Here is a 22507-nt window from a genome sequence, read left to right on the forward strand (position 1 = left end):
CATAGAATTTAATTTCAACTAATATGGGGGACAAAGTATTTGCTTGTTGCTAATATTCCTATATTTTCCAGAAAGATTGAATAAAATTTGAGAAAAAGCGGTAAAAAGGAGTATTCACTAGTTTTGTTATTTTACTTTTTATAGAACTGTTTGTTATTCAAATAAAATAGGATACTGAATGCATAAGCTTCCATACTCTATGGTAATCAATTATCTGTCAATGTTTTGTTTTCATCATCAAAAAATTATCAAGGACCTTTTAAAATATTTCCGCCTATCTTATTCTATAATAATATGTTGGCTAATATCGTTAATTAATCAACAACTTTTTTCTTAACTGTTGAATGAAATAAGTCATACACAAATGTTATATTCAAAAAGGAATCCTCAAGTGAAATAATGGAGAAAATAGAGAAGAGTATTGTTAAGAACAATCATATAAAAATATTAGAAAGTTCCTCCGATAATTTGGAGAATAATAGAAATGGACTCACCAGCATAAGAGCCATTACATTCCTGATTCTTTGGTACTTCTTCAGTGGATGTACCTTATTTTTGAATAAATATATTTTAACATATATGAATGGCAATCCTACTATCTTAGGTATGAATGTCTTCTTAAGCAAGATATAAGGGTTAGACTGATACTGATCTATTTTAGCGGGTTGCCAAATGTTGATAACTGCATCTTGTGGATTTTTGCAATTATACTTTCCTTGTGGAATGTATAAACCTAATCAAAGACTACATAAACCTCCAGGTTTTTATAGACATATGGTACTTGTGGGCTGCACAAGGTATAGTGTATGTTATTATTCCACACAGAAATGAATTATTACGTTTGGAAATTACATGCAAATTCTTGTTCTTTCTGTGTGGTTTCCTCATTCAACAAAACATTTCAGGTTCTTGACAGTGGTTTTAGGCCTTGTTGCCCTAAATTATGTTGCTGTAAGTTTTACTGAGACGATAAAGAGTTCTGCTCCAATGTTCACAGTGTTGATATCAAGGTTCATACTTGGTAAATATTTATTTCGATGATATACAGGGTGTCCTACAAGTTTTATACAAAATTTAAAACAGACCCAATATATATTTCTCTGTATACTTCTGATGGGGCGCTCTCCATAACAATTTAAATAATTTCACTTTTTAGGAGAACAGACTGGTTTATATGTTAATTTAAGTTTATTACCTGTGATGTCTGGATTGGCACTATGCTCTATTAATGAAGTCAGTTTTGAAATTAGGGGATTTATTGCTGCGATGGCAACAAACTTGACTGAATGTTTACAAAATGTTTATTCTAAAATGTTGATATCAGGGGATAAGTTCAAATATACGTAAGTATAAAACATCAACAAAATATTTAAATACTTGTCTTCTATGATAATCTTTCCCAATACTGAAAAAAATTTCCTCTTTTAGACCTGCAGAGTTACAATTTTATACCAGTCTTGCCAGCATAATTGTACAAATTCCTGCATCATTGCTCCTGGTGGATCTTCATAATACTGAAGATGTGACATTCAATATTGCATTTTGCTATGTATTGAACGGAGTTTTCTTCCATTTTCAAAGCATAACAGCTTATGTGCTGATGGATTACATAAGCCCAGTGACACATAGGTGAGTGGGATTTCCTGAAGTTCTCAGTAGTTGATGAATTCAGTCATAAGTTCGCATTTTTATGTATTGGGTTTTTTATAATTTTGTTGACATCATAAGAAGTACCTATCGTTCTTGAAATAATATTGATGAGTAAACTATTGTTCTAGTGTTGCTAATACTGCAAAAAGAGCGTTTCTGATATGGTTATCGGTTTTAATGTTTGGGAATCCAGTAACGATGCTCAGTGGCTTGGGAACGATTATAGTTATAACAGGAGTATTCATGTATATAAAGGCACAACAATACGACGATGATAAAACATCTATTCTATTACAAAGGAAAGTCAGGGCTATATAGTATTAAGGTTTTTACCCTCGAAAAATAATTGTATATGTGATACACAATCTTGTCAATTCTACAGAATTTGTTGCTTTTGTTTGAAATAGTTTTATTGGAAAATTATTTGCTTGTTATTTTCATAGAGATTTGAGGCAAAGTTCATTATCTTTCTTGAAATTATAACCATGGAAATTTGAAGTGAAATAGAAACAAAATATTTTATGGGTATCTAATTTTATGTAAAATTTAATTGTTTACTCAAATGGTAAATCGAATAAAAAAAAAAGGTTCAAATAGGTTGGTGCATTGAGAATGATCTTGAACTCTGCTAAAAAAAATTAATTCTGACGAGGGAACGTCAGTTTTATACTGCCTTTATATTTTAGGTATTCCATTTGATGATTTATTCTTTTAAATCTTCAATCTATTTTTATATTTATTATTTACAATACCTGAATCAAAAGAAAATATTATGAATTTAAATTTTATCAATTAAGTTCCTCATATAGCAAAACATTGTGTAAAATAGGTAAAATATACACCCAAGGATTTTTCTATACTGCAGTTGGATTTTATTTGAGAAATATTTCTCATCAATTAATGTTAGACCAAATAAACAAGAAAAAGTAATATTTTCATTTAGAATTTTATTAAATTGGTCATAAAAAATTATTTGATTCCATGGTTTTTTTGGGATTTCGATAAAAAGGAATTTATGGCAATCATTGAGTATATGTAGAAAATTATGATTGTTCAAATTGAACGAAACTAAAATTTTCTGTCCAATCCATATTTTATTCTCGTTTCATTTGAATCCTTCCATTTTATTAATTAACGAAGCTTAAGTCAACTCATTACCATCATCTTCACTTAATCTCAAAACATCTCATTGTCGAAAAGCTCTTCCTTTGATATCTGAAGATGAAGAAATAATTTCCGAGATTCTATGAAGACTGAATGCTTCCATTGTGAGATTTCAATCGAAATAATATTTGTTTCTAATTTTATTCACTCAGACATATCATTAATTGTATCATAAAGAACGTTGCAAATAATTTCGAGATCAAACGTAAAGTTACTGCTAGAGATTCATTCGTTCACTTTACTCATGATATGGTCCACTCAATGAAATTTAGGACATATCTACTGAGAGGGTGTGGACGATCACTCCATCAGTATTGCTAATTTTTTTTAAGCTCTTATTCGTTTTATTATTTGCATGAGTTTATGACGTCACACATGTATTACTGAATTTCAGTGGAAAGATAAAAATTAACGAATATGCTGAAATCATTTGTTTTATTTGAGTTTTGTTTTCAGAACAAAATTATAAGTACTTATTTCTGGATCTGATGTAACTATTTTGGTACTGTATATTTATTTTGTAAATATTCTTGTTATGTATGAAATTCTATTGTTGTGTTTTTATTTGATATAGATATTCCGACCAATCAGTGTGACATTTGTTATAAAATAAATAGATGTTAAATAGTGTACGTTTTCATTTTCTTCGGCATATTTTATTCTTTAATTGAATTCGAACTTATTTTGGAAAATTTGTGTGGAAGGTTTATTTATTACACAAGTCAGCATCTCAATGAGAAAGGGTAGGTAGATACCATCTGCGGTGACTTTATCAAACATATGTTGTCTGAAAATGGCGGACGGGGCGGGGCTTAGAGCCTATCTACTAGAAACGAAGAAGGCTATGGATTTATGGATGAAGCACAGCCCTCTGTGTTAAGATACTGATATCCTCAGATTTTTATGTGTTTGAACGCGCTAATCTTAAAAACATGAGGGTGAAACCACAGATTACCGCCAGTTGGGAACAAAAACTTGTACCTACCAATTAAGGACTCAGAAACGAAAACTAGGACTTATGAAAAATTGGGCAACGTGTGGGGGTAGGGGGTATATGATAGTGCGTAAATTATTCATTTGACCCCTATTGACACGCATCTACCTCTGAACTCATACAACATTCAAAGGCAAAAGATGTCTAGTCAATACATCGCATTAACCCAGGTCGATCAACTTCCGGTTTGTTGATATTGACAAAAACCCTATCTCCAGGCAACTCTGGAGAATAACAGGAATATATCAATAATATTCATTTTGGTTTATTGTTTAACATTTCTGGGTATTCGTTTACTTCGTCTCTTCCACCCAGAAAAGAGTTCCAAAGTTTCCTCATCATTTCGAATAACGATCGTAACGAATAATTCCTGAGCTGTCTATCGCTCACTTATATCATTCATTTATTTACCCACATTAGATAAACCCGCAATCTATATTTCCAGTGCTGCGTGTCCTGTCGCCACATTATATTCCCACAAGTGCGCTGTGGAACTTTCACACACCCTTTTGTGTGTGTGCCCGACAAAAATTACTTAAGGTAATAAGTTCATCAGTGCTTGATTGTATGTCGGTGGAATAATATCAACGAAACGCACAGAGAAGTGAGTACCACATCTGAAATTCGCAATCATTACCTATATGAAAAAAAAAACGAAAAAATTGAAAACAAAAATCGAAATACTGGTCAAAGCAGTACTTTAAAATAGTCAAGCCTTATATTCACTCATCCTGAACTAAATTAATGAACAAAATTGAAGTAAAGCAGCCCCATTCAGAATATGAATGGGGTGCAGTTTCAAAATTGAGCGGCAAAATTAGCATAAAACTTGTTTACAGACATTAGAAGTATGAAAGAAGATCTTCCACATAATCAATTTGAGAAAAGAGAATCAAGAAATGGGTAACTCTAGCAATAAATCGTTTTTTGGGATGTCCAGTTTTCAAATTTTTCACTGAAATATACACATATATTTGCCCATGAACTTTTGAATATATAGGCAGTGAGGGAGAAGCAAAAACGAAAACTTTATCCCGATTTTTTTTCAACGATAATTCTACAAAGCTCAGAAATTCCATCGAGTATCGAGCTCAATTTAATAATGGGAATAACAGGAACTGAGCGTTTCTTACAGTGGCTAACTAATTGATTAAAAAATTTCATTTAAAATATTCGTTGCAGACGGTAAGATCAATACAAAGAGGGACAGACTTTCGGGAGTAACCGGAGTCTGACAAGATCGAGTATGTCCTGGAGTCTGTCAGGATCGTTTTCCATTTTTACCCTTGTAATCACACCCAGAATAAAGGGGTAATCCGTAGACTGCCCGCATTTTAACACGCGTTTGTGCTTTTTTAGAATACCTACCGGTATAACCTACATCCTTTCACGAGATCATCCAAAAAACTGGCAGTATTACAATTTTCCATTCGAAATACATGAGAAAAACCTCACAAAATCTTAATTGTGAACTGAATTCCGTGAATAATTGTGATAGTGATACCTATTCATATGGTAAGGAATGTTTTGTTGTATAATTAATTGTCATGCAGGTTTTAAAGTTGATAATGACCCAAAATGGTAAGCTAGCACCAAAATAAGCACTGATGATATAAAAAAAAGCCTCAAAGACTCAATATCTTAACTACTATTATAAATAAATTATGAATATATTTATTGTATTCCCAACACTTATTGAAATTCCGCGAAATCATTGAAAGTGATATAGCACTTCTGATGTCATATCTAGTGTATTTGCTTTGGACTGGTGAAACACTTCCAGTAATGTGCAATCCCGACATTCTAATATTAAAAATGTGGTTTAGATTATAGTGGGATTGCATAAAAATCAAGTAAAATCCTATGCGGGCACCTTAATTAGACCTGCGTTCATCCAGCCATGAGAAAAATTTCTCCAATAAGTTCTGTTTCCACCATTAACGAATTCAAAGGTAGATTGACTCGGTTTCGCTCAAGTTGATAATGCTCATTGTGAGTCATTGTTCTCCGTGGCTGTGTGAACTAAAAAAATTATAGTTTTCCAGAATGCATCGACCACAAAGCGCCATGTCCCGCAATGAGAGCGAATTAGCCAGTAAAAGTCGAAGACAACTACAGTCCATGGGCTCTCAGGGGGATCCGATTGAAAAACTGCGATTATTGTGCCTGTCCAGAGGTGCCACGGGTATTTTGAACCTGGGAAGGATGTTCAGGAGGATGGACGATGACGGAAACAAGAATCTGACTCTGGAGGAGTTCGCCAAAGGGCTCAGAGAAACGGGACTGGAGATAAACGACGCAGAAGCCGAGAAAATTTTCCAGATTTTCGACACCAACGGCGATGGGAATATCAATATCAACGAGTTTCTTGTCCACATTAGGGTAAATAGATAAGATATTCTGATCAATATTGCACTGCCTAGTGCCTAATCATAAATATTCTTTTCACAAAATATTTCTCGAATTTTCCATTTGTTATTTTTTAAGCCGCCAATGGCAGAGTCCAGAAAGAAGGTGATAGAAGAATGTTTCAAGAAACTGGATAAAAATGGCGATGGGCAATTGACTATAGATGATCTGAAGAATGTTTATAATGTAAAGTCCAATCCTAGGTACATATCAGGAGAAGAGGACGAGGAGACTATTTTGAAGAAATTTTTAGCTAATTTCGAAGATGACAAAAGCAAAGATGGAGTTGTAAGGATATGCCCAATATTCAAACAGTTTTTCTTCTATTCATTTGTTTCTTTCCGCTTCTTTTCGTTTATTTAAACATTTATCCAAAAACAGAATTATATGATTTACACTAACATGAGTTATTGTTTAACTACGAGGTAAACAGCAGTTACCCTTTACCCACCTGCTACTGTGATAGAGGAACAAGTGTTAAATAACTCCTGTTAATGTAATAATAAAAATCGTATAATTCAACATACATATAGAATTTTTTTTATATCTTCCTAATGGCTCTCCCTTTCGGAAAAGCAAAAACAAAAAACAGTAGTTGATATAATAATTTTTCAGGTGACGAAAGAAGAATTCCTCAACTATTACGCAGGCATAAGTGCTTCAATAGATAATGATTGTTACTTCGATTTGATGCTAAGACATGCTTACAAACTGTAAGGAATAACTGGATTTCTGCATAGTTTCCTTCTATATACGAAACAATTTGAAATATGATTGACATTGTTATTTAAATTACTGAATGTTTAAATTATTTAGAGATACATATTTATCAGTATATATCGAGAGATGTTTTTGAGAGATTATATAATTTGTTATTGATCATTTTAGGAGCACTTTATGAAATGTTGTGCGTTTATATAAATGTTATGTAACTGACGCCTAAATAATGGGTTATCTACTATTCAAATAAAAAATTCAAAAAGGAAAATTCGTTAATCCACGAAACTCCTAAACCTCAAGTGAAGGAAATATTTCAAGATATAAAGAGAAATGCATTCAACCTGATGCAGATATTCTGTAACTTTCCACCAAATGGAAGATTCAGTTAGCACAGAAGCTAATCTACTTCACCTGATTTTTAGACAGAGGCGGACTTTAGAGGGGTCCAACCCCTTGCTCATTTTCGACCCAAAAAATCAAGATCATCATCTTTCGAGTCGATTATCTTCCAGGAAAATTATGGTAGATCTAAACGTGATTCATATTCTGAAAGAGCAACTCTTCTTGTGATAAATCTGAGAATTTCATCCATTTCGGCACAACCGTTCGGTGTTGACGAATCCTCAAGTGAAATTCGCAATTTTCGAAAAAGTATTTTTGCACTTTCTGTAATAAGGGATTAGAGGTAAAAGAAAACAACAGACCGAGTATACAATCATATATTTTGTTCAAAAAAATACTCATTCCACCGAAATATTCAACACAAACAATTATTTAAGAAAATTTCTTTAAAAAATTATGCATGATGGGCATGACCTTATCAGACTAGATCCTATCAAATGATATTCTGGAAAAACGTCGAAACTTTTTTGTTGTGCAGGTTAAATTATTTGAATACCATGTGAGAGAAACAAATAATATAATTAAGCAAAATATATCACATTCAGATTTGTATATAGAAAAATATATTTAAAATATTGTTTGTCGCCCATGCCCACGTTGCCATTTCATAAATATAATATACAATATGTAAAATAGTATATCGGTTTACTGATAAACTACATAAATACCATTCAGAAGCGTCGATTTTAGAATATCATCTATACTTACATAGATTTTGCGTGAGAATTTTAAATTGTTACCCTATAAAATTGAATATTTATGCCGACAACCATCTTCAACACGAAGCACTATGCACTAGTTAACAATTTCTTCCCTAAATAAGACTCTAATGTCATTTTTTACAATTAAATAAAGTTAAAATTTAATTATTCTCAACTAGGTTTGGCTAGCATTCAAAAATAAATCACAGATATTTTAAAATTCTCACATTTACCTAAACAAAATTATAAACCTAACAATAGCAGTTCAATGTAATAGTCATTGAGAAATTATACTCAAGTACGTCTCCTAGCTCTCACGAGGGGTCTTCCCCTGGCTTGAGAAGTGGAAGAAGAGTTTCCAGAGCCTATACTGAACATATTTGGCACAGCAGCGCTTGGCTGTCCAAAAGACGGAACAGAATTAAAACCACCGGCCGAAGGTGCTGGAGCAGCACCTGCATTACCAGCAGCATTGAAATTAAAAGATTTCGGAGGTTCGGGAGACCCAAACGTGAAGACTCCCGCTGAAGAAGGTGCATTACTATTCGAAGAACCGAAAGTGAATATCCCACTAGAGGTGCTTCCTCCGGAACCTCCATTATTGTTGGATTGAGCTGAACCGAAGGCTGAGTTACTGTTGAACATATTGTTTGTCGAAGAGGGAAAAACGCTAGATGACTGTTCGGGCTTTTTACCAAAACTAGACGCAAACGCATTTGAAGGAGTAGGATTAACATTGGTATTAAAAGGGCTTGAAGGATCTGTGGAACCAAATGTACTACTTGTGGCATTAGCACCAAATGCGTTTGTTGCAGGAGAATTGCCGAAGGTATTATTCGTGCTTGTTCCAAACCCTGATGCGGTAGTGACAGAAGTGAATTGGGAGTTATTAGAGTTGAAAGTACCGAACGAATTCGCACTACCAAAGTTCGAAGAAGGATTGTTGGAATTGAAGGCGTTAGCATTACTTGTTGCCGCATTACCAAACGGCGAAGTGGGATTACCAAAAGATGGAGCGCTCAAAGTGCTGGGCGATGAAAATGATCCACCAAAAGTAGAAGTGGTGGTAGCATTTCCAAAAGTGGAAGCATTTGTAGTACCAAACGTAGTAGATGATGGAGTTCCAAACGTAGGCGTGTTTGATCCAAACACGGAGGAAGTTGTATTTTTTGCCCCAAAGGCGTTATTTGCGCCAGATGTACCCCCAGTACTTGTAGTGCCAAAAGCAGATGAATTGTTGCCAAAGAGAGGCGCTTTATTGGTAGAAAAATTGGACGTATTGGTAGTACCGAAAGAAGGCGAACTGATAGTACCATAGGTAGGAGTACTGGTGGAGTTGAAATTTGTATTAGAGGTACTGAAACTTGGAGTATTTGTGGTACCAAATGCGCCAGTACTGTTGGTGCCGTAATTCGGTGTATTCGTGCTCCCGAAGTTAGGAGTATAGGTGGAACCGAAACTAGGCGTATTTGTGGCGCCAAAACTAGGTGCACTTGTGGTACCAAAAGTGGGTGTATTTGTAGTTCCAAAACTAGGGGTATTTTTGGTTCCAAAACTAGGTGCACTTGTAGTTCCAAAACTTGAAGTATTTGCGGTGCCAAAACTAGGGGTACTAGTGGTACCAAAACTAGGGGTATTTGTGGTACCAAAACCAGGGGTATTTGTGGTACCAAAACTAGGGGTATTTGTGGTACCAAAACTAGAGGTATTTGTGGTACCGAAACTAGGAGCACTCGTGGTTCCAAAACTAGAAGTACTGGTGGTGCCAAAACTAGGGTTACTGGTGGTGCCGAAACTGGGAGTACTGGTGCTGCCAAAAGAGGGGGCCGTGTTATTGGTACTAAATAATGATGTGGAAGAACTGGGTGTAGTCAAGCTAGTAGTACTTGGTGCACCGAACGAAAACGAATTAGTTGTTCCAAAAGATGAGGCTGCTGTAGATGCTCCAAATGAAGCGGTTGCAGGGTTTTTGCCTGAAGCAAACATATTACTCGTATTACTGACTGTAGATCCGAATGCAAGATTCAAAGGGGCAGAAGTACTTGAATTAGTGGTGACCCCACTCTGATTAGTACTCGAAGTGTTATTAGATGTTCCAGAATTAACGGAATTCTGAACATTACTAGAACCGAAGGCAAATGGCTTTGGATCTTGTTTGAGAGCATTATTCGCTGGTGCATTGGCTCCAAATATTGAAGTACTCGCAGTGTTCGTAGGTGCTGATAAAAATGGATTACTCGATTTACTTGAAGTTTCAAATGGAGCATTCGCGGATGTAGCTACAGGATTCATTGGGCTACCAAACGCATTAGACGCAATTGTACTAGTTGATGCAGGAACAGAATTGAGAGACGGACTACCGAATGCGGGCAAGGAATTTCCACTGTTGAATTTGAAACCGCCAGGGCTGCTGTTGGATGTTCCAAAATTTGACTTAGAAGACGGAGAATTCGCTACAGTATCGAATGTTTTCGACGGAAAAACACTGGTCGAGGCAGAAGCACTGGATATGGTGGACACTGAACTTGTTGTGGTGCAGAATGAGGGGGTGCTTGTGGTTAGTGAAAAGGATGCTGAACGATTATCGGAGCTCGCTGTGGACAAGTTGCTAGTTCCGTTGAATGCAAAAGTTGAAGAAGTGACAGTTTTTGATCCAAAAGGGCTAGAATTAATACTGGAACTTTCAATTTTGCCTGAAGTTTGAGCTGCTGCGGAGTTGGAAATCGAGGAAATAGAAGAATTTTCTGGTCCACTCTGCGAGGGTTCCTTTTTGCCAAAAGCAAATAGAACATTCTCCTTTCCGCTAGTATTCGTTGGAACTGTGGCTGCATCACCAGATGGTTTACTTCCAAACATGAAAGAAGCTGAAGTGATAGTACTCGAAGCTGCGTTAGAGCTGGTAATCGGCAAAGATGTGGGAAGGCCAAGTGAGTTAATACTTGAAGAGCCTTTACTGAAAGAAGTTTCAATAGTAGATTTTGTGGACAGACCGCCACCCTCAGATATGAAAGACTGTGATCCTAGCATTGGTTTGAAGCTAGATGAAGTAGATGACGGTGAAGAAAAGTTCACTGTTATCTTATTTTCTGGTTTTGTCTTATTCTCAGCTGGTGGAGTATCGGCGATAATACTTTTGGAGTCATGAGGTTTGGTCAAATCAAATTTGAATCCTCCTACAGTTTTTTCCTTTTCCTCTTTCTTGGTATCTGATGTCTCTAATTTGGTGAAAGATGGAATAGAAGCTTTTTTATCAGGTTGAATGATGTCAGTAGCTCTCTTCTCAATAGTATTGTTTGCTGAAGATAATTCAGAAGAAGAATTTTTGTTCCCCGCATTGGACTCATTTTTCTTTTCTTGCTTCTCAGTAGCAGTTGAATTTCTTTCAGAAACAAATTGCACCGATCCAGTATTCGAGGGTAAATCAAATGTAACATGTTTTTCAAGCGATTTCGTCTGTTTATTTTGCGGTGATAGTATTGAAACTAAAGTTTTCTCAGAGTTGTGCGATGATGGCCAATCTTTATCTAAAGCCTTTCGTCGATCTTCCATGGGAATTGAGGGGATTTCACGCCCACTCAAAGCGCTCAGTAGGGCACCCAATCTATTTTTACGAATTACTTCCAAGGGTTTATCGTCCAACACCTTGAGAACTTGCTTTGGTGAAGAAATTCTTTCTCCAATTTCCTCATTTTTTTCAATGGGTTTTTCAACCTTTTTTTCTTCGCTTTGTTTAGTTATCGTAGTACGTTTCATCTCTCTCACAATAACTGGAGTTCCGGGCGTTTGTGTCTCAACATTATTGAATTTTTTCTTATTCATTGGGAGAATTCCGTTATTAGAATCCTCAACTGAAATAATGTTTGGATATTCAATCCCCGATAATTAAATATAAATATTCAGATAACTTACCTGATTTTCTTTTACTGGACATTTCGTAATTGGCATACATACTAGAAGTTTTTGATGCAAGCACAGCATCAATGGTGCATAACCTCTTTTTTGCTTGTGTTGTCGGAGGGCTGCTAGCATTATCAGAAGTAGGGGACTCGACCCTATTCCTTTTAGAATAATCACCATCCCCATTTGCTCTCCTGAACTTCTTGTTATTGTCATCAATAGGCTCATAATCCTTAAATTAAAATTTTTATGATAGCAAATGATTTAATCATCTGAAACATTTCATATCTATGAATAGAATAAACACAAAATAAGTACTTAACTGCTAACCAATCTTCAGAACACATCAAGAAATATTGTTCAATATCCTTAATTATTTATATATTAGGTTTTAATGACACTATGACGAAGAATATTGAAGGGCTTACAATACACAATATTATTCCATGATAAGACAGATGAACATCAAACATTATTCAGTTTTGGCTTACCTCATTAACATGTATTCTTTTTCTCGATATCTCCTTTAAAGCATCCAAAACGCTCCTAGTACTGGCTTCATTGCTAGTGTTCTGTTCTTTCAAAATGGAGTTATTTCGAACAATACCTTCTAATAATAATCTATTATGTTCTTGGGAGTAGCAGCCTCTAGACTCTGAAAAATATTCCATCTATAGCTGTATTAAAAATATCTACTAACATAACATATTTGATATGATTATCCACCGATGAAAAATGTCTTCTCCGAAATTTAAACCAAAAATTCATTTTCAATTCTCAGATCAGATCATTTTCTCTAAGCAGTTTATTGACCAACTAATCCCAAAAACTTTAAAATATAAAAAACATACCTGGAGTTCCAATTCGAACCGTGCCTTTTTTCAGTTTAGGTGAAATAACTGGCACTTCTTTTTTGAATAGGTGTACGATTGGAAAAAGTCCTGGGCTCCCGTATTTTTCTTGGTGAGTGTTTTGTTGTTTTCGGGAACTCTCTTCATTGTATTGCACAAGTCTTCCTGCATATCCAGGACTTTTTGTGTCTATGTAAGTACTGAAAAGTAGTAGGTCAGTATGAAAATTCAATAAATTAGAACATTCAGAAATATTAATAAACGATTTTTTCAATTTTCTCACCTTACGTTAACATTATAGGCAGTAGATGCCAATAAGGGACCTGGAGGATCTTTTATAGTCTTCACAGGATTGAGCATTCCATTATTCGATAATGCATACCTAAAAATGAAAATTATTTTTTCCACAATACTGATAATATTACATAAACAACTCTTACCGTCTAGGTCCTAAAAACTTTCTTGTAGGTGTAACAAGTGGACTGGGTACTTTAGATTTATTGGAGATGAACGGCGTTGAGGTTATTTCGGGAGGTAAAATTGTGGTGATATTATTCGATTCGTTCAGATTTCTTTTCTGCTTAGGAGATTCTCTCGAGGAAGAGTTCATCGTGGTGCTTATTTGGTCACTTGAATTTTGCTATTAAAACTAATAATTCAACTTCACAACAAATATTTTCTAGGTTTGGTATTCACAAGCTCGTTTATTAAAAATATAAAATTTCTAAAACCAAAACCTCACAAGTCATTTCTGTCAACGTCATGCACGATATCTGTGTTCGGTAGTTCGTCTACGTCATGTTCAAAATCTATGTTTAAAATGAGGGAAGATGTCTATGGTATGTGCTAATTGTTCTGTGGTGTGTGAGTTCATTTAAAAAATATACACAATCTTTTTATCTATTTTGAATTATTTCTCTCCTATCATTCAATGTTTTGTGAACACAAATTTTAAAATTATATCGTGAGTATAATTTATTTTGGCATTTCTTACTCGGGTAGTATACTTGGTATGATGAAATGAATCATTTCATATAGGTTATACTTCATATATTTTGTAAATAAAAGTGTTTTTTATGTAAATGCTCCCTATACCTCATATATCTTAGAAATATAGATGAACAGCCTTTTTAGTCTGATTTTACGTATGTGATTTACAAAGCGTAATCTCGTCCTAGCGAATATTTGAATTTTTTTGTCTTGAGGTCTTCAGGATTCCTGTCCATTCCATACCCCAAAACCAATAGAAAATATGAAAATCTGTGCATTGAAGCATTTTCCGAGAATGATCCCGTTTTGCAGTCATTACTTCAAATTATTGGTTCCAATTTGCCATAATATGAGTAGTAATTTTTGTGTAATGTGATATAACCTTGAAATAAAATAAAAGGTAATAGTGTTCTCTTACTTCTTGATATTGAATCTAGCTATTCGCACATATAATAGTTCTAAGTAAAGCTTTTGTTAGGGGTTTTTGTTATCTGCTTTAACTGAAGTGAATTGAACAATAACCAGTGATGTGATATTCTATAGAGAGCCTAAGGTTATGAAGGGTTGATTGAAAATGGGGCACTGAAAATGGTTACTGAAGAGTTGAAAATCATATTTGCAATGAAAATTCACGAGTGTGATGCATCTACCTTCGATAAATATTTAAGTGACCGAAGTGGAACTCATATTCAACGATCTCATAATCATGTTCAACTATTTTTGGAATTCTTCAATTTCATTACCATTATTTGACAGATGCTGCTTGAAACCAGCAACCGATTTTCTGAATATTTTTTCATACTCTTTCCAAAATTTGTATATTGGAGTCGGCACCTTTTAATTATAAGCCAGATTGTAGGAATCGAATTTTTTGAGATTTATGTAGTGGTAGGGTGAATCAGACCACAACTGGGGAAAACCGAGTCGAAAATACCATCAAGAAACACTTGAAAAACTATTGAAGACGTGAAGCTTTACGTATTACACCATTCCCAGATTTTCCCTTATCATATTCGCTATAAAAAATTCATTTTTACGGGTCGCTCTATCTATAAATGAAGTCAATTCTAATATCATATTCGTTTCATCAAAAACATAAAAATTAAATCAGATTTGGTAGAGATGGCATAACCCAAATAATTGCGTAATGAGTTTTTGTAGCTCAAAATAATTAGTAGTAAACAATGCAGCGTTCTCCTAACTCCGAATATTATGATAATTATCATTATCTTATTTTATAGAATTGGGAAATGGAAAAACAACCAAATGAATAAGATTATGGTAACGATCAGTGAAGCACTTTTCGCATAATAACATCAAATGTCTCTCCTAGTAAATTATTGAGTGTGGTTCCAGTTGTATTATTACATTTTCTGTTTTATCTACGGAAGTAACGAAAATAAGTTTTTCTTCTTATCTCGTCGTCAACAACTTCTACGTCACCCATTTTATGTGGAATTTAACCCTTTACATTGGGAAATTCGCAAATAACTAGGTCTAGTTTTGACGAATATGAATTTAATAGCATTTCTTACATAAGCAGAAATGATGAATGAATCTGAGTGGAATTACCTAGTATCTTATTGATTCTCAGAATTTAGATTACAATTAAAATGAGTCATTTTATTCTGATTAATTTTTCCAAAAGTAAACCTTTGATTTTAACAAAAAATTCACATGGTTGAAGGACCTTTGTATTTCAAATAATTCAACAATAAATAACTTTTGCATCACTAGGGGAACTATTTTCTAGATGACGCTCAAATTACGCAAGAATTTTCGAAACTTTCTTTTCAAGCGGAGTGCTACTACTGCACTTTGATCGGATTTGTATTTTTGGAAATATCGGGAAAATATTTTTCTTGGGGATCAAGCTGAGTCTACTTCAGTAACTGGATGGTTGACCGCTTTGGTTGTGAATTTGAACAGCGCGCAAAAGTTCCCGCCTTCAAGCGTCAGTGTTTTCCTTATTTTATATTTTTGTTTCAGAGACCCAGAAATTATTTTCATTTAATTCAGTTGAAATGGAAAACGTAACATAGATGAGTAGTAGGGATGAGTATCCCCAAAGAAGGGGGATATCTAGCAGATCTACAGTTCCAGAAAAAGTTGCTCAGTTTTTTTATAGCTATGGTCTTTTAGCAAGCAGTTGGCCATTCTGTATTTTGAGTATAGCTGTAGCAATTTTTCTGATATGTTGGTAAAATCTTCAGTTAGTCAAGTGAACTCGCAATATTCTATTTGATTCAATATTTTTAGTTATCCATTGCTGAATTTACCTCTGCCTGGTAACACACCTATTCAAATTCAAGGGAAAAATGTCACCGAAAATATCCCCTACAAGCCCTTCTGCTATGTTCAGCAGTTGGTGTTACGGGTGGCCGTTATGCCTTGGGAATCCCACTTAACGCTCGGGGATGCCTTCAGAGCCCCGCTCTATGAATCTTTCAAGTTACTGGATGCCGTAAGGAATTATGAGGAGATTGAGAGGTGAGAGTTTCAGATTTCATGAAGGAAGACTATTATATGTTTGATTTTAGTTCTCGTTCATTGGCTCATGTTTGTCTTCATGTTGAAGCAATTAAGAGGATCAAAGCTGTGTATCAGGACATATTGCCCCAATACAGTTGTTTAGTCTTATCTCCTGCCAATATATGGCATCAAGATGTTGAACAGTTCGCTAAGGATGATTCACTTCTATCCACTATATTTAGGCACCAGGTAAAAGTATATGTTGTTGGATCGATTGGAATTATTTTGTTTCCAACTTCTCAATCAATATAAAATGGGGAATGTTATTGATATGTATCCTTTTTAACTCCTTAGAATTTTCAAAGGGGTAAGACTTCAATCGCTGAGATAGCATTTGGAATGCACATGGTGGATACCGGAATAAAGAGATATCCTTTTCGGAATAGGCAAAGGATTATTCAGTTTGCAGTTACTTTATTTTTGAAAGAATATGACAAAGTGTGAGTATTCAATCATTCTCTCGAAGGAAAGTGTTAATCTTAATCTTTCAAAGTTTAGGATATAATTTTGTTAGTTGAAATCGGTAGAATTAACCAATTTTTTGAGGAAGGTTAATCTTTGCAGGTTCATTGAAGGATTGAGACAAAAACTAGTCAAACAATACCCCTTGCATCAAAACGAGTCGAACATGTTGGACAACAATTCTGAGGAAAATACGATAGTGATTCGATACCCTGGAGAGATAACTTACTGGGAATTCGTTCCTATAACGATAGCCTTTATTCTCTTGTTTTTATACTACTACTTTTCACTGAAAAAAATCGAAGCCATAAAATCAAAGCTCGCCATGAGTATCACTGTAGTAATTACTGTGCTTGGCAGCATGATTATGACTTTGGGTATATGTTTTTTTTTCGGTCGGACATTATCGCTGAAAGGAAAAGAAATTTTTCCTTACTTGGCTATTTTGGTTGGCATCGAGAATGTTCTAGTTCTCACTAAAAGCATAGCTTCAACGCCTTCCCATTTGGATTTTAAGATAAGAATAGCGCAGGGTCTCAGCAAAGAAGGTTGGGGAATCACAAAAAATCTTCTGTTAGAACTGACAATTCTTACCTTCGGCCTATCTACATTCGTCCACAGCATTCAAGAATTCTGTTTGTTCGCCATTACTAGTCTGGTAACGGACTTCTTTCTGAATATGACCTTTTTCATGGTTATTCTAGCAATCGATATAAGAAGAATGGAAGATATGAACAAAAAGTTCAATACACATTTCAGGAGTAGCCTTCTTCAGAATCACGTCTTTTACGATTCATACACACCAAAAAAGAACTCTTTGAATCGTTCCAAATCACATCCCAGACTATCTACCTACCCAACTAATGTGGTAGCAGGACAGGCGCACAATGCTCAGGAGAAGAAAAAAATTCCTAAGAGACTCAGATTGGTTAATATTTGGGCCCGAACCAGATTATTTCAGAGATCTTTCATGATACTCATGGCTACATGGATCTTGATAATCGCTTACAACAGTGGGATAGTAGAGCACTATATTTTGAACTACACCATGAAATTCTCAGATACGAAAATGAGTGAAATAGACAACTCGACTTCGTCTTTCTCCGACTATAAATCTCTGAAAATGTTCCCGCATCTAGACATAAATAAATCTTATGTCGCTCTGAACTACGTTACTCACAATCCGCTCAACATAGATTCCCAGAATCACAGCGCCGATTTGTGTAAGTTGAAGCATCCCGATTACGAGCCTCGGACCAAATTATCGCCGTTTTATTGGTCCTCGATCTTGGGCAAATACAATATCTCCTTGAGCAGGCAATATATTACCATATTGCCAACTATTAAATTATCCCATGTTATCACCCCCGAAGACGCCATTGTGATGAGGAATCCGTATGAAAAATACGGGGAAACGTTCCAGTGGCAGGCTTTGGCAGCAGCACTCGACCCCATGGAGTTCGGTGAGTACCACAAGTTTGAATTGAGTTAGGCAGAAAGTTTCATTCAATAACTTGGCTTTGTTTCGGTTAATGATTTAACTGAAAATCTCCACGTAAATCAGTGGAGAGCTTCATTTCAAAGAAAGCGATTCATCGGTGTTATCAATTTCTTCCTTAAGTTGAAATTTGTTAGCTTCAGATGGTCCATCGGGTAAATCGGCGCAGACAGACCAACCCCTATTTCCATCATCTCCGATGGAAATGTTTTTGACAACTTTACTATGCATAGTGAGCACAGTCGTACTGACCTACACTTTCGTCGTGCTGTATCGGTGCATATGTTCTCGAAATTACGCGGAATGGAGGGCTTCTTGGTTCAACAACGAGAAGGGCGAGGAATCTGAGAACGAGTCCCAGGTACTGTTGGAAGCCATCACGACTGCCTTGGAGGGCCATCAACAATCTGTCGAATTGCTGGTTTCCGATGGGAATATAATCGTCAGTTGCTGTTTGGAAGGGACCATCAAAGTTTGGGATAATAACAGAGGGGAATTGGTTTCCAATATTGATAGATACAGGTGAGAGTTTTTTAATGAACTCGGATAAGGGCATGAAAAATAAAAAAAAAGGATAACGTATATAGTTTTTGATTAGTACAAATATTTTAACAGTAGATTCTGGAGGTCTAAAGAAACACCTTTTTTTATTCACCATTTTTTCCTAATTGGTTCGTTTTAGAAGATACAGGCTGTTGAAAAGCCATAAAAAAATTATTTTTAGTTGTCACAAACAGTTTTTTCAAATGAAATGAATTTTGGTATATAGTTTTTCATTCATTTGATGAATCTTCCTCGAACGCAAGATATCACTCACGTCTTCCAGTTTTCTCATTATGACCATTACGTACCATAAAAATACCAAAAATTCAAAGAACCTAACTCTTGGACGCTAATGAATATTTGAACGTTTTGTAAAATAAAAGTATTCTTCTTTTTTTCTCGTATAATGCGCCATTTTCGAGTAATTTGATGTTCAAAAATTAAAAAGTATCTGAAATTTGAAAAATGTTGTACTTTGGCTGAATACAACAACTATGTTTAAAAGATCCACAGAAGTGTAATGTCACAGATTTAGCTAGTTATTCTGAAGGGAATTGTGTTTCTTCAGGTGTGGCACAGCTCATTATGAAAATTAAATTGGCTGTACCTTTTTATCAGGGCCGAATCAGAAAAAATGATATAAGTTCCTTTTCACCTCAAAAATCTACTGTTGAAATATTTTTACAAGTCAGAGACTGAGCCTGTATATATCTTTCTTCCTCTTCATCATATTAAGATTAAATTTCCTCAAAATCCTTCTCGAATAAATTCTCTACACTATAGTGAATCCTTCTCAAAATTGGGAGTCTACTTCGAGTGTTACTTATGGACAAACATTTATATTGGCATAGTAAGGACATTGTAATCTGACAACTGGAAAAATAAATTCTCTTTTCAGTTACTTTCGTGTCGAACCAAAATTGCACTATAATTACGAACCTGAGGAACAAGCGTTCTCAGATTACGAATCAGGCTCGCCACCCTCGAGGGATGAGAGTCTCTCTATGTACCCACGTCTCTTGCACAAGATCAACACGAACTTCTCCAATATAAAATCGGATTCTCCCCCGTCCACATCCGCAAGGTACAATTTCGACGATTCCTACCAACTCCTCTACAACAGCAACAGCGTGGGTCCTACCATAAGGAATCGGTTGAAAGACATCAACTGGCTCAAAGATATAGTGAGGAAGGAAAACAGGAAGTCTGCATCTTTGGACAGTGATAATCACAGTGCGAGCGGTTCCAGTGAGTGCGTGTTGATGCTAGATTCGAACGAGAGTTGTAATTTCGAGAGTAAAAAGTTTTCTCCTGTGTGGTGTTTGGACTATTTGGACAATATGATTGTTATAGGCTGTGCCGATGGACATATGGAGTTTTGGGATGCCTCGACGGCAAAATTAAAGGTAGTTTACGATAATTTTGTTGCCATTTCCCGATAATTATGATGGAAAATGTTCATCAATACACAAATCCCCTTTTCTATGGATTGATGATTGTTTCAGTGTATTTACAATGAAGACGTCGATGGAGTTGGAATAACACACATAAAACTGATAGGTTCGAGAGTAGTTGCTGCTAGGTTGTATGGAAATCTGGATTTTTTCGCGCTTCAGTCCTACAATCAGGGACGACCAGTGGACTGGAACTTCACAGTGGCTTACAGAAGAACCCACATAAGGACTGGATCCCATGGTTCCATGCCGGATCATTCAAAAACCGAACAGGTAAAACCGGGAAATTTTCAACGTTCCTTTTAGTCGAAACTGATCATTTCAGAGTGCCCAAGACGAGCTCAGGTGCGTGAAATTAGTAACTGTTAGGGCTCACCAACAACCCATCTCTTGTATGGAATGCGAGGGCGGTAGTGTAATAACTGGAAGTTTAGATCATACCCTGAAGCTCTCCAAGTTGGAGGATGGTCGACCGGTGTATACTTTACACGGTCATTGCGGTCCCATTACATGCATGTTCATCGATGCCCTTAAACCCTCTTTATCTGGTAGTGGATCCCAAGATGGAATGTTATGCATATGGGATCTTTCAACCGGTAAGTACAAAAAATTCAACTTGATCTGATGGTCCACCGTGTATTTTAATGGATTACATGATGGAATTTGTGTATTTCCCTCCGCATCTTAACAAATTCCTATTTCATAGGGACCTGTCTGTACAATATACAGGCACACAATGGCTGTATAACCTCGCTTACTTACTCCCCAAGCTACGTTATATCTTTGGCAACTGACGACAAAATGTGCGTGTGGGAGAGGTTTCAGGGGCATCTTCTAACAACAATACAGATATCCCAAACTTTTTCATCTCCGTTGACAATGCTCGCGCCCCATCTAGTTGTTACCGCTAGAACTGATAGTCTGGCCATATGGGACTGTAGGTCAGGACAATGTGTTAGAACAATTCAGCTCGGAAGGTCGCCATACATCAACATAAAGCAGTTGATACTCCTTAGAGATGCCGTCCTTTGCGATTATGGCAACCAACTGAGAGTTGTGAGGTTCCCTTTGATAACTCACAAATTTGATTGAGTTTAGTGTGATTTGCTGATTTTAAATATTTGCACCATATATAATTTCATCTGAACGTAATGAATTCGAACTAATTTCAATAGAATTCCGTATCATTTTAGCCCAACATTTTATTTTGTCACAATAAAATTTTAATTTTCAAATTCAATTTTATATCGTTAAAAATTTTCTGTGCAGAGTTTGTGATTTTCGTTTGTAATTGAAATTGGCAGCATCTTTGGAATTGTTATTGTTGAAATGATATTGTTAAAATGTTTAAACTCTTTTTTGTTCTCTTTATGTTGTTCCTTATGTATATGTTGGAAAAAATTTTGACTTTATCTATTGGTGTTTTTTTGTGAATTTCAGTTATATACGAAACAATCATCTTATACATAACATTTGTTTATTGTCATATACAGAAGGGAATTGAAAAAGGCTGATTGATTAATTCATTCATGAGCAGTGCTCCGTGTATAATTAATTCGAGTTGATTTGAAGAGTAAATTAGCAACTATTCTCTATTGCAGCACAGATATATGCGAGTTTCTATGGAATTCTCTCTTTACAGCTTTATTGAGCACACTGTCTGTCTTCAATCAACAAAATGATTGTTTGGGCAGATTGTTTTCTCGTAAATTCACCGATTGTAATACAGAAAATCTTTATATTTAATAGTACATTAACTGATAATGAAAGCATTGACTTATACATTATTATTTCTGAAACCAAAGAACTAAGAACAGCATCAAATATCTAAATAAAAAATCCTTAATGCAAAAATCTCGTTTTTGAGATTGTTAATTTTCAATTCGTTAATTTATTATTGATATTTGAACATTTATATTTATTGTTATTGACACATCTAACATAAGAAATATTTTTGTATGTCAATGAATCAAAAAATTAACACAGTTCTATTTGAATTGTAATTTTGTAAGATTATATTTTATTACTCCACTTTGTCTATTTTTTTCATCCCTCTTAGTTTTGTGACTTTTGTGCTGCAATACTATCGTCTGAAAGAAATGCTATGGTTCTGGTGATCTGAATTCGTACTCGTTTCAACAATAGCCTCAAAGGGGTATTAGGTATTTCAAATAATTCTATTCTCTCGTAAAAAAAATCGTAAATGAGGTCGGTCCTTTTCTGTTATGAAAGCGATGGAA

At 35.2% G+C, this 22507-nt stretch overlaps 4 protein-coding genes across 6 annotated transcripts; 3 read left to right on the top strand and 1 right to left on the bottom strand.

The window, feature by feature from the left end:
• Positions 1-205: 205 nt before the first annotated feature.
• LOC123311102 (solute carrier family 35 member E2A-like) lies at positions 206-3443 on the top strand. The gene is made up of 6 exons (XM_044894879.1): positions 206-604; positions 662-797; positions 906-1021; positions 1157-1343; positions 1429-1629; positions 1779-3443. Exons 1-6 carry the CDS (start codon positions 400-402, stop codon positions 1966-1968), a joined length of 1035 nt encoding a protein of 344 aa, XP_044750814.1. The 5' UTR covers positions 206-399; the 3' UTR covers positions 1969-3443.
• A 764-nt stretch (positions 3444-4207) lies between these two features.
• Positions 4208-7205, top strand: LOC123311182 (calcyphosin-like protein). The gene is made up of 4 exons (XM_044894992.1): positions 4208-4412; positions 5846-6190; positions 6296-6505; positions 6833-7205. The coding sequence occupies exons 2-4, from the start codon at positions 5855-5857 to the stop codon at positions 6932-6934; spliced, it is 648 nt and encodes a 215-aa protein (XP_044750927.1). The 5' UTR covers positions 4208-4412; positions 5846-5854; the 3' UTR covers positions 6935-7205.
• Positions 7206-7642: 437 nt separating this feature from the next.
• LOC123311032 (nuclear pore complex protein DDB_G0274915-like) lies at positions 7643-13543 on the bottom strand. The gene is made up of 6 exons (XM_044894783.1): positions 13229-13543; positions 13072-13170; positions 12789-12988; positions 12429-12592; positions 11950-12169; positions 7643-11888 (listed from the first exon to the last, which is right to left on the bottom strand). The coding sequence occupies exons 1-6, from the start codon at positions 13396-13398 to the stop codon at positions 8335-8337; spliced, it is 4407 nt and encodes a 1468-aa protein (XP_044750718.1). The 5' UTR covers positions 13399-13543; the 3' UTR covers positions 7643-8334.
• Positions 13544-13612: 69 nt separating this feature from the next.
• LOC123311036 (sterol regulatory element-binding protein cleavage-activating protein) lies at positions 13613-22298 on the top strand. Of its 3 annotated transcripts, none has more exons than XM_044894788.1 (11): positions 13613-13752; positions 15768-15978; positions 16038-16268; positions 16319-16499; positions 16605-16750; positions 16875-18235; positions 18408-18792; positions 19712-20219; positions 20319-20540; positions 20593-20863; positions 20974-22298. In XM_044894788.1, exons 2-11 carry the CDS (start codon positions 15821-15823, stop codon positions 21357-21359), a joined length of 3849 nt encoding a protein of 1282 aa, XP_044750723.1. In that variant the 5' UTR covers positions 13613-13752; positions 15768-15820; the 3' UTR covers positions 21360-22298. The 3 variants fall into 3 exon arrangements, with proteins under 3 accessions (XP_044750723.1, XP_044750724.1, XP_044750722.1); XM_044894789.1 differs by lacking the exon at positions 13613-13752 and adding an exon at positions 13876-14178 and having other exon boundaries at positions 18414-18792; XM_044894787.1 differs by lacking the exon at positions 13613-13752 and adding an exon at positions 13878-14178.
• The last annotated feature ends 209 nt before the right edge of the window (positions 22299-22507 follow it).

The sequence above is a fragment of the Coccinella septempunctata genome, chromosome 4 (assembly GCF_907165205.1).
Source record: "Coccinella septempunctata chromosome 4, icCocSept1.1, whole genome shotgun sequence".
NCBI lineage: Eukaryota > Metazoa > Arthropoda > Insecta > Coleoptera > Coccinellidae > Coccinella > Coccinella septempunctata.

What these genes read in the sequence shown, in the direction of transcription:
- LOC123311102 (XM_044894879.1), top strand. Translation starts at nt 400, where the DNA reads ATGGAGAAAATAGAGAAGAGTATTGTTAAGAACAATCATATAAAAATA. An exon ending in TGGCAATCCTACTATCTTAG is followed by an intron (nt 605 to 661) that starts GTATGAATGTCT and finishes GATCTATTTTAG; the next exon opens with CGGGTTGCCAAATGTTGATA. An exon ending in ATAAGCCCAGTGACACATAG is followed by an intron (nt 1,630 to 1,778) that starts GTGAGTGGGATT and finishes CTATTGTTCTAG; the next exon opens with TGTTGCTAATACTGCAAAAA.
- LOC123311182 (XM_044894992.1), top strand. Translation starts at nt 5,855, where the DNA reads ATGCATCGACCACAAAGCGCCATGTCCCGCAATGAGAGCGAATTAGCC. An exon ending in AGTTTCTTGTCCACATTAGG is followed by an intron (nt 6,191 to 6,295) that starts GTAAATAGATAA and finishes TTATTTTTTAAG; the next exon opens with CCGCCAATGGCAGAGTCCAG. An exon ending in ACAAAAGCAAAGATGGAGTT is followed by an intron (nt 6,506 to 6,832) that starts GTAAGGATATGC and finishes ATAATTTTTCAG; the next exon opens with GTGACGAAAGAAGAATTCCT.
- LOC123311032 (XM_044894783.1), bottom strand. Translation starts at nt 13,398, where the DNA reads ATGAACTCTTCCTCGAGAGAATCTCCTAAGCAGAAAAGAAATCTGAAC. An exon ending in GCCTATAATGTTAACGTAAG is followed by an intron (nt 12,989 to 13,071) that starts GTGAGAAAATTG and finishes ACTACTTTTCAG; the next exon opens with TACTTACATAGACACAAAAA. An exon ending in GTCCAGTAAAAGAAAATCAG is followed by an intron (nt 11,889 to 11,949) that starts GTAAGTTATCTG and finishes ACATTATTTCAG; the next exon opens with TTGAGGATTCTAATAACGGA.
- LOC123311036 (XM_044894788.1), top strand. Translation starts at nt 15,821, where the DNA reads ATGAGTAGTAGGGATGAGTATCCCCAAAGAAGGGGGATATCTAGCAGA. An exon ending in TTGAAAGAATATGACAAAGT is followed by an intron (nt 16,751 to 16,874) that starts GTGAGTATTCAA and finishes TAATCTTTGCAG; the next exon opens with GTTCATTGAAGGATTGAGAC. An exon ending in CCTCGACGGCAAAATTAAAG is followed by an intron (nt 20,220 to 20,318) that starts GTAGTTTACGAT and finishes TGATTGTTTCAG; the next exon opens with TGTATTTACAATGAAGACGT.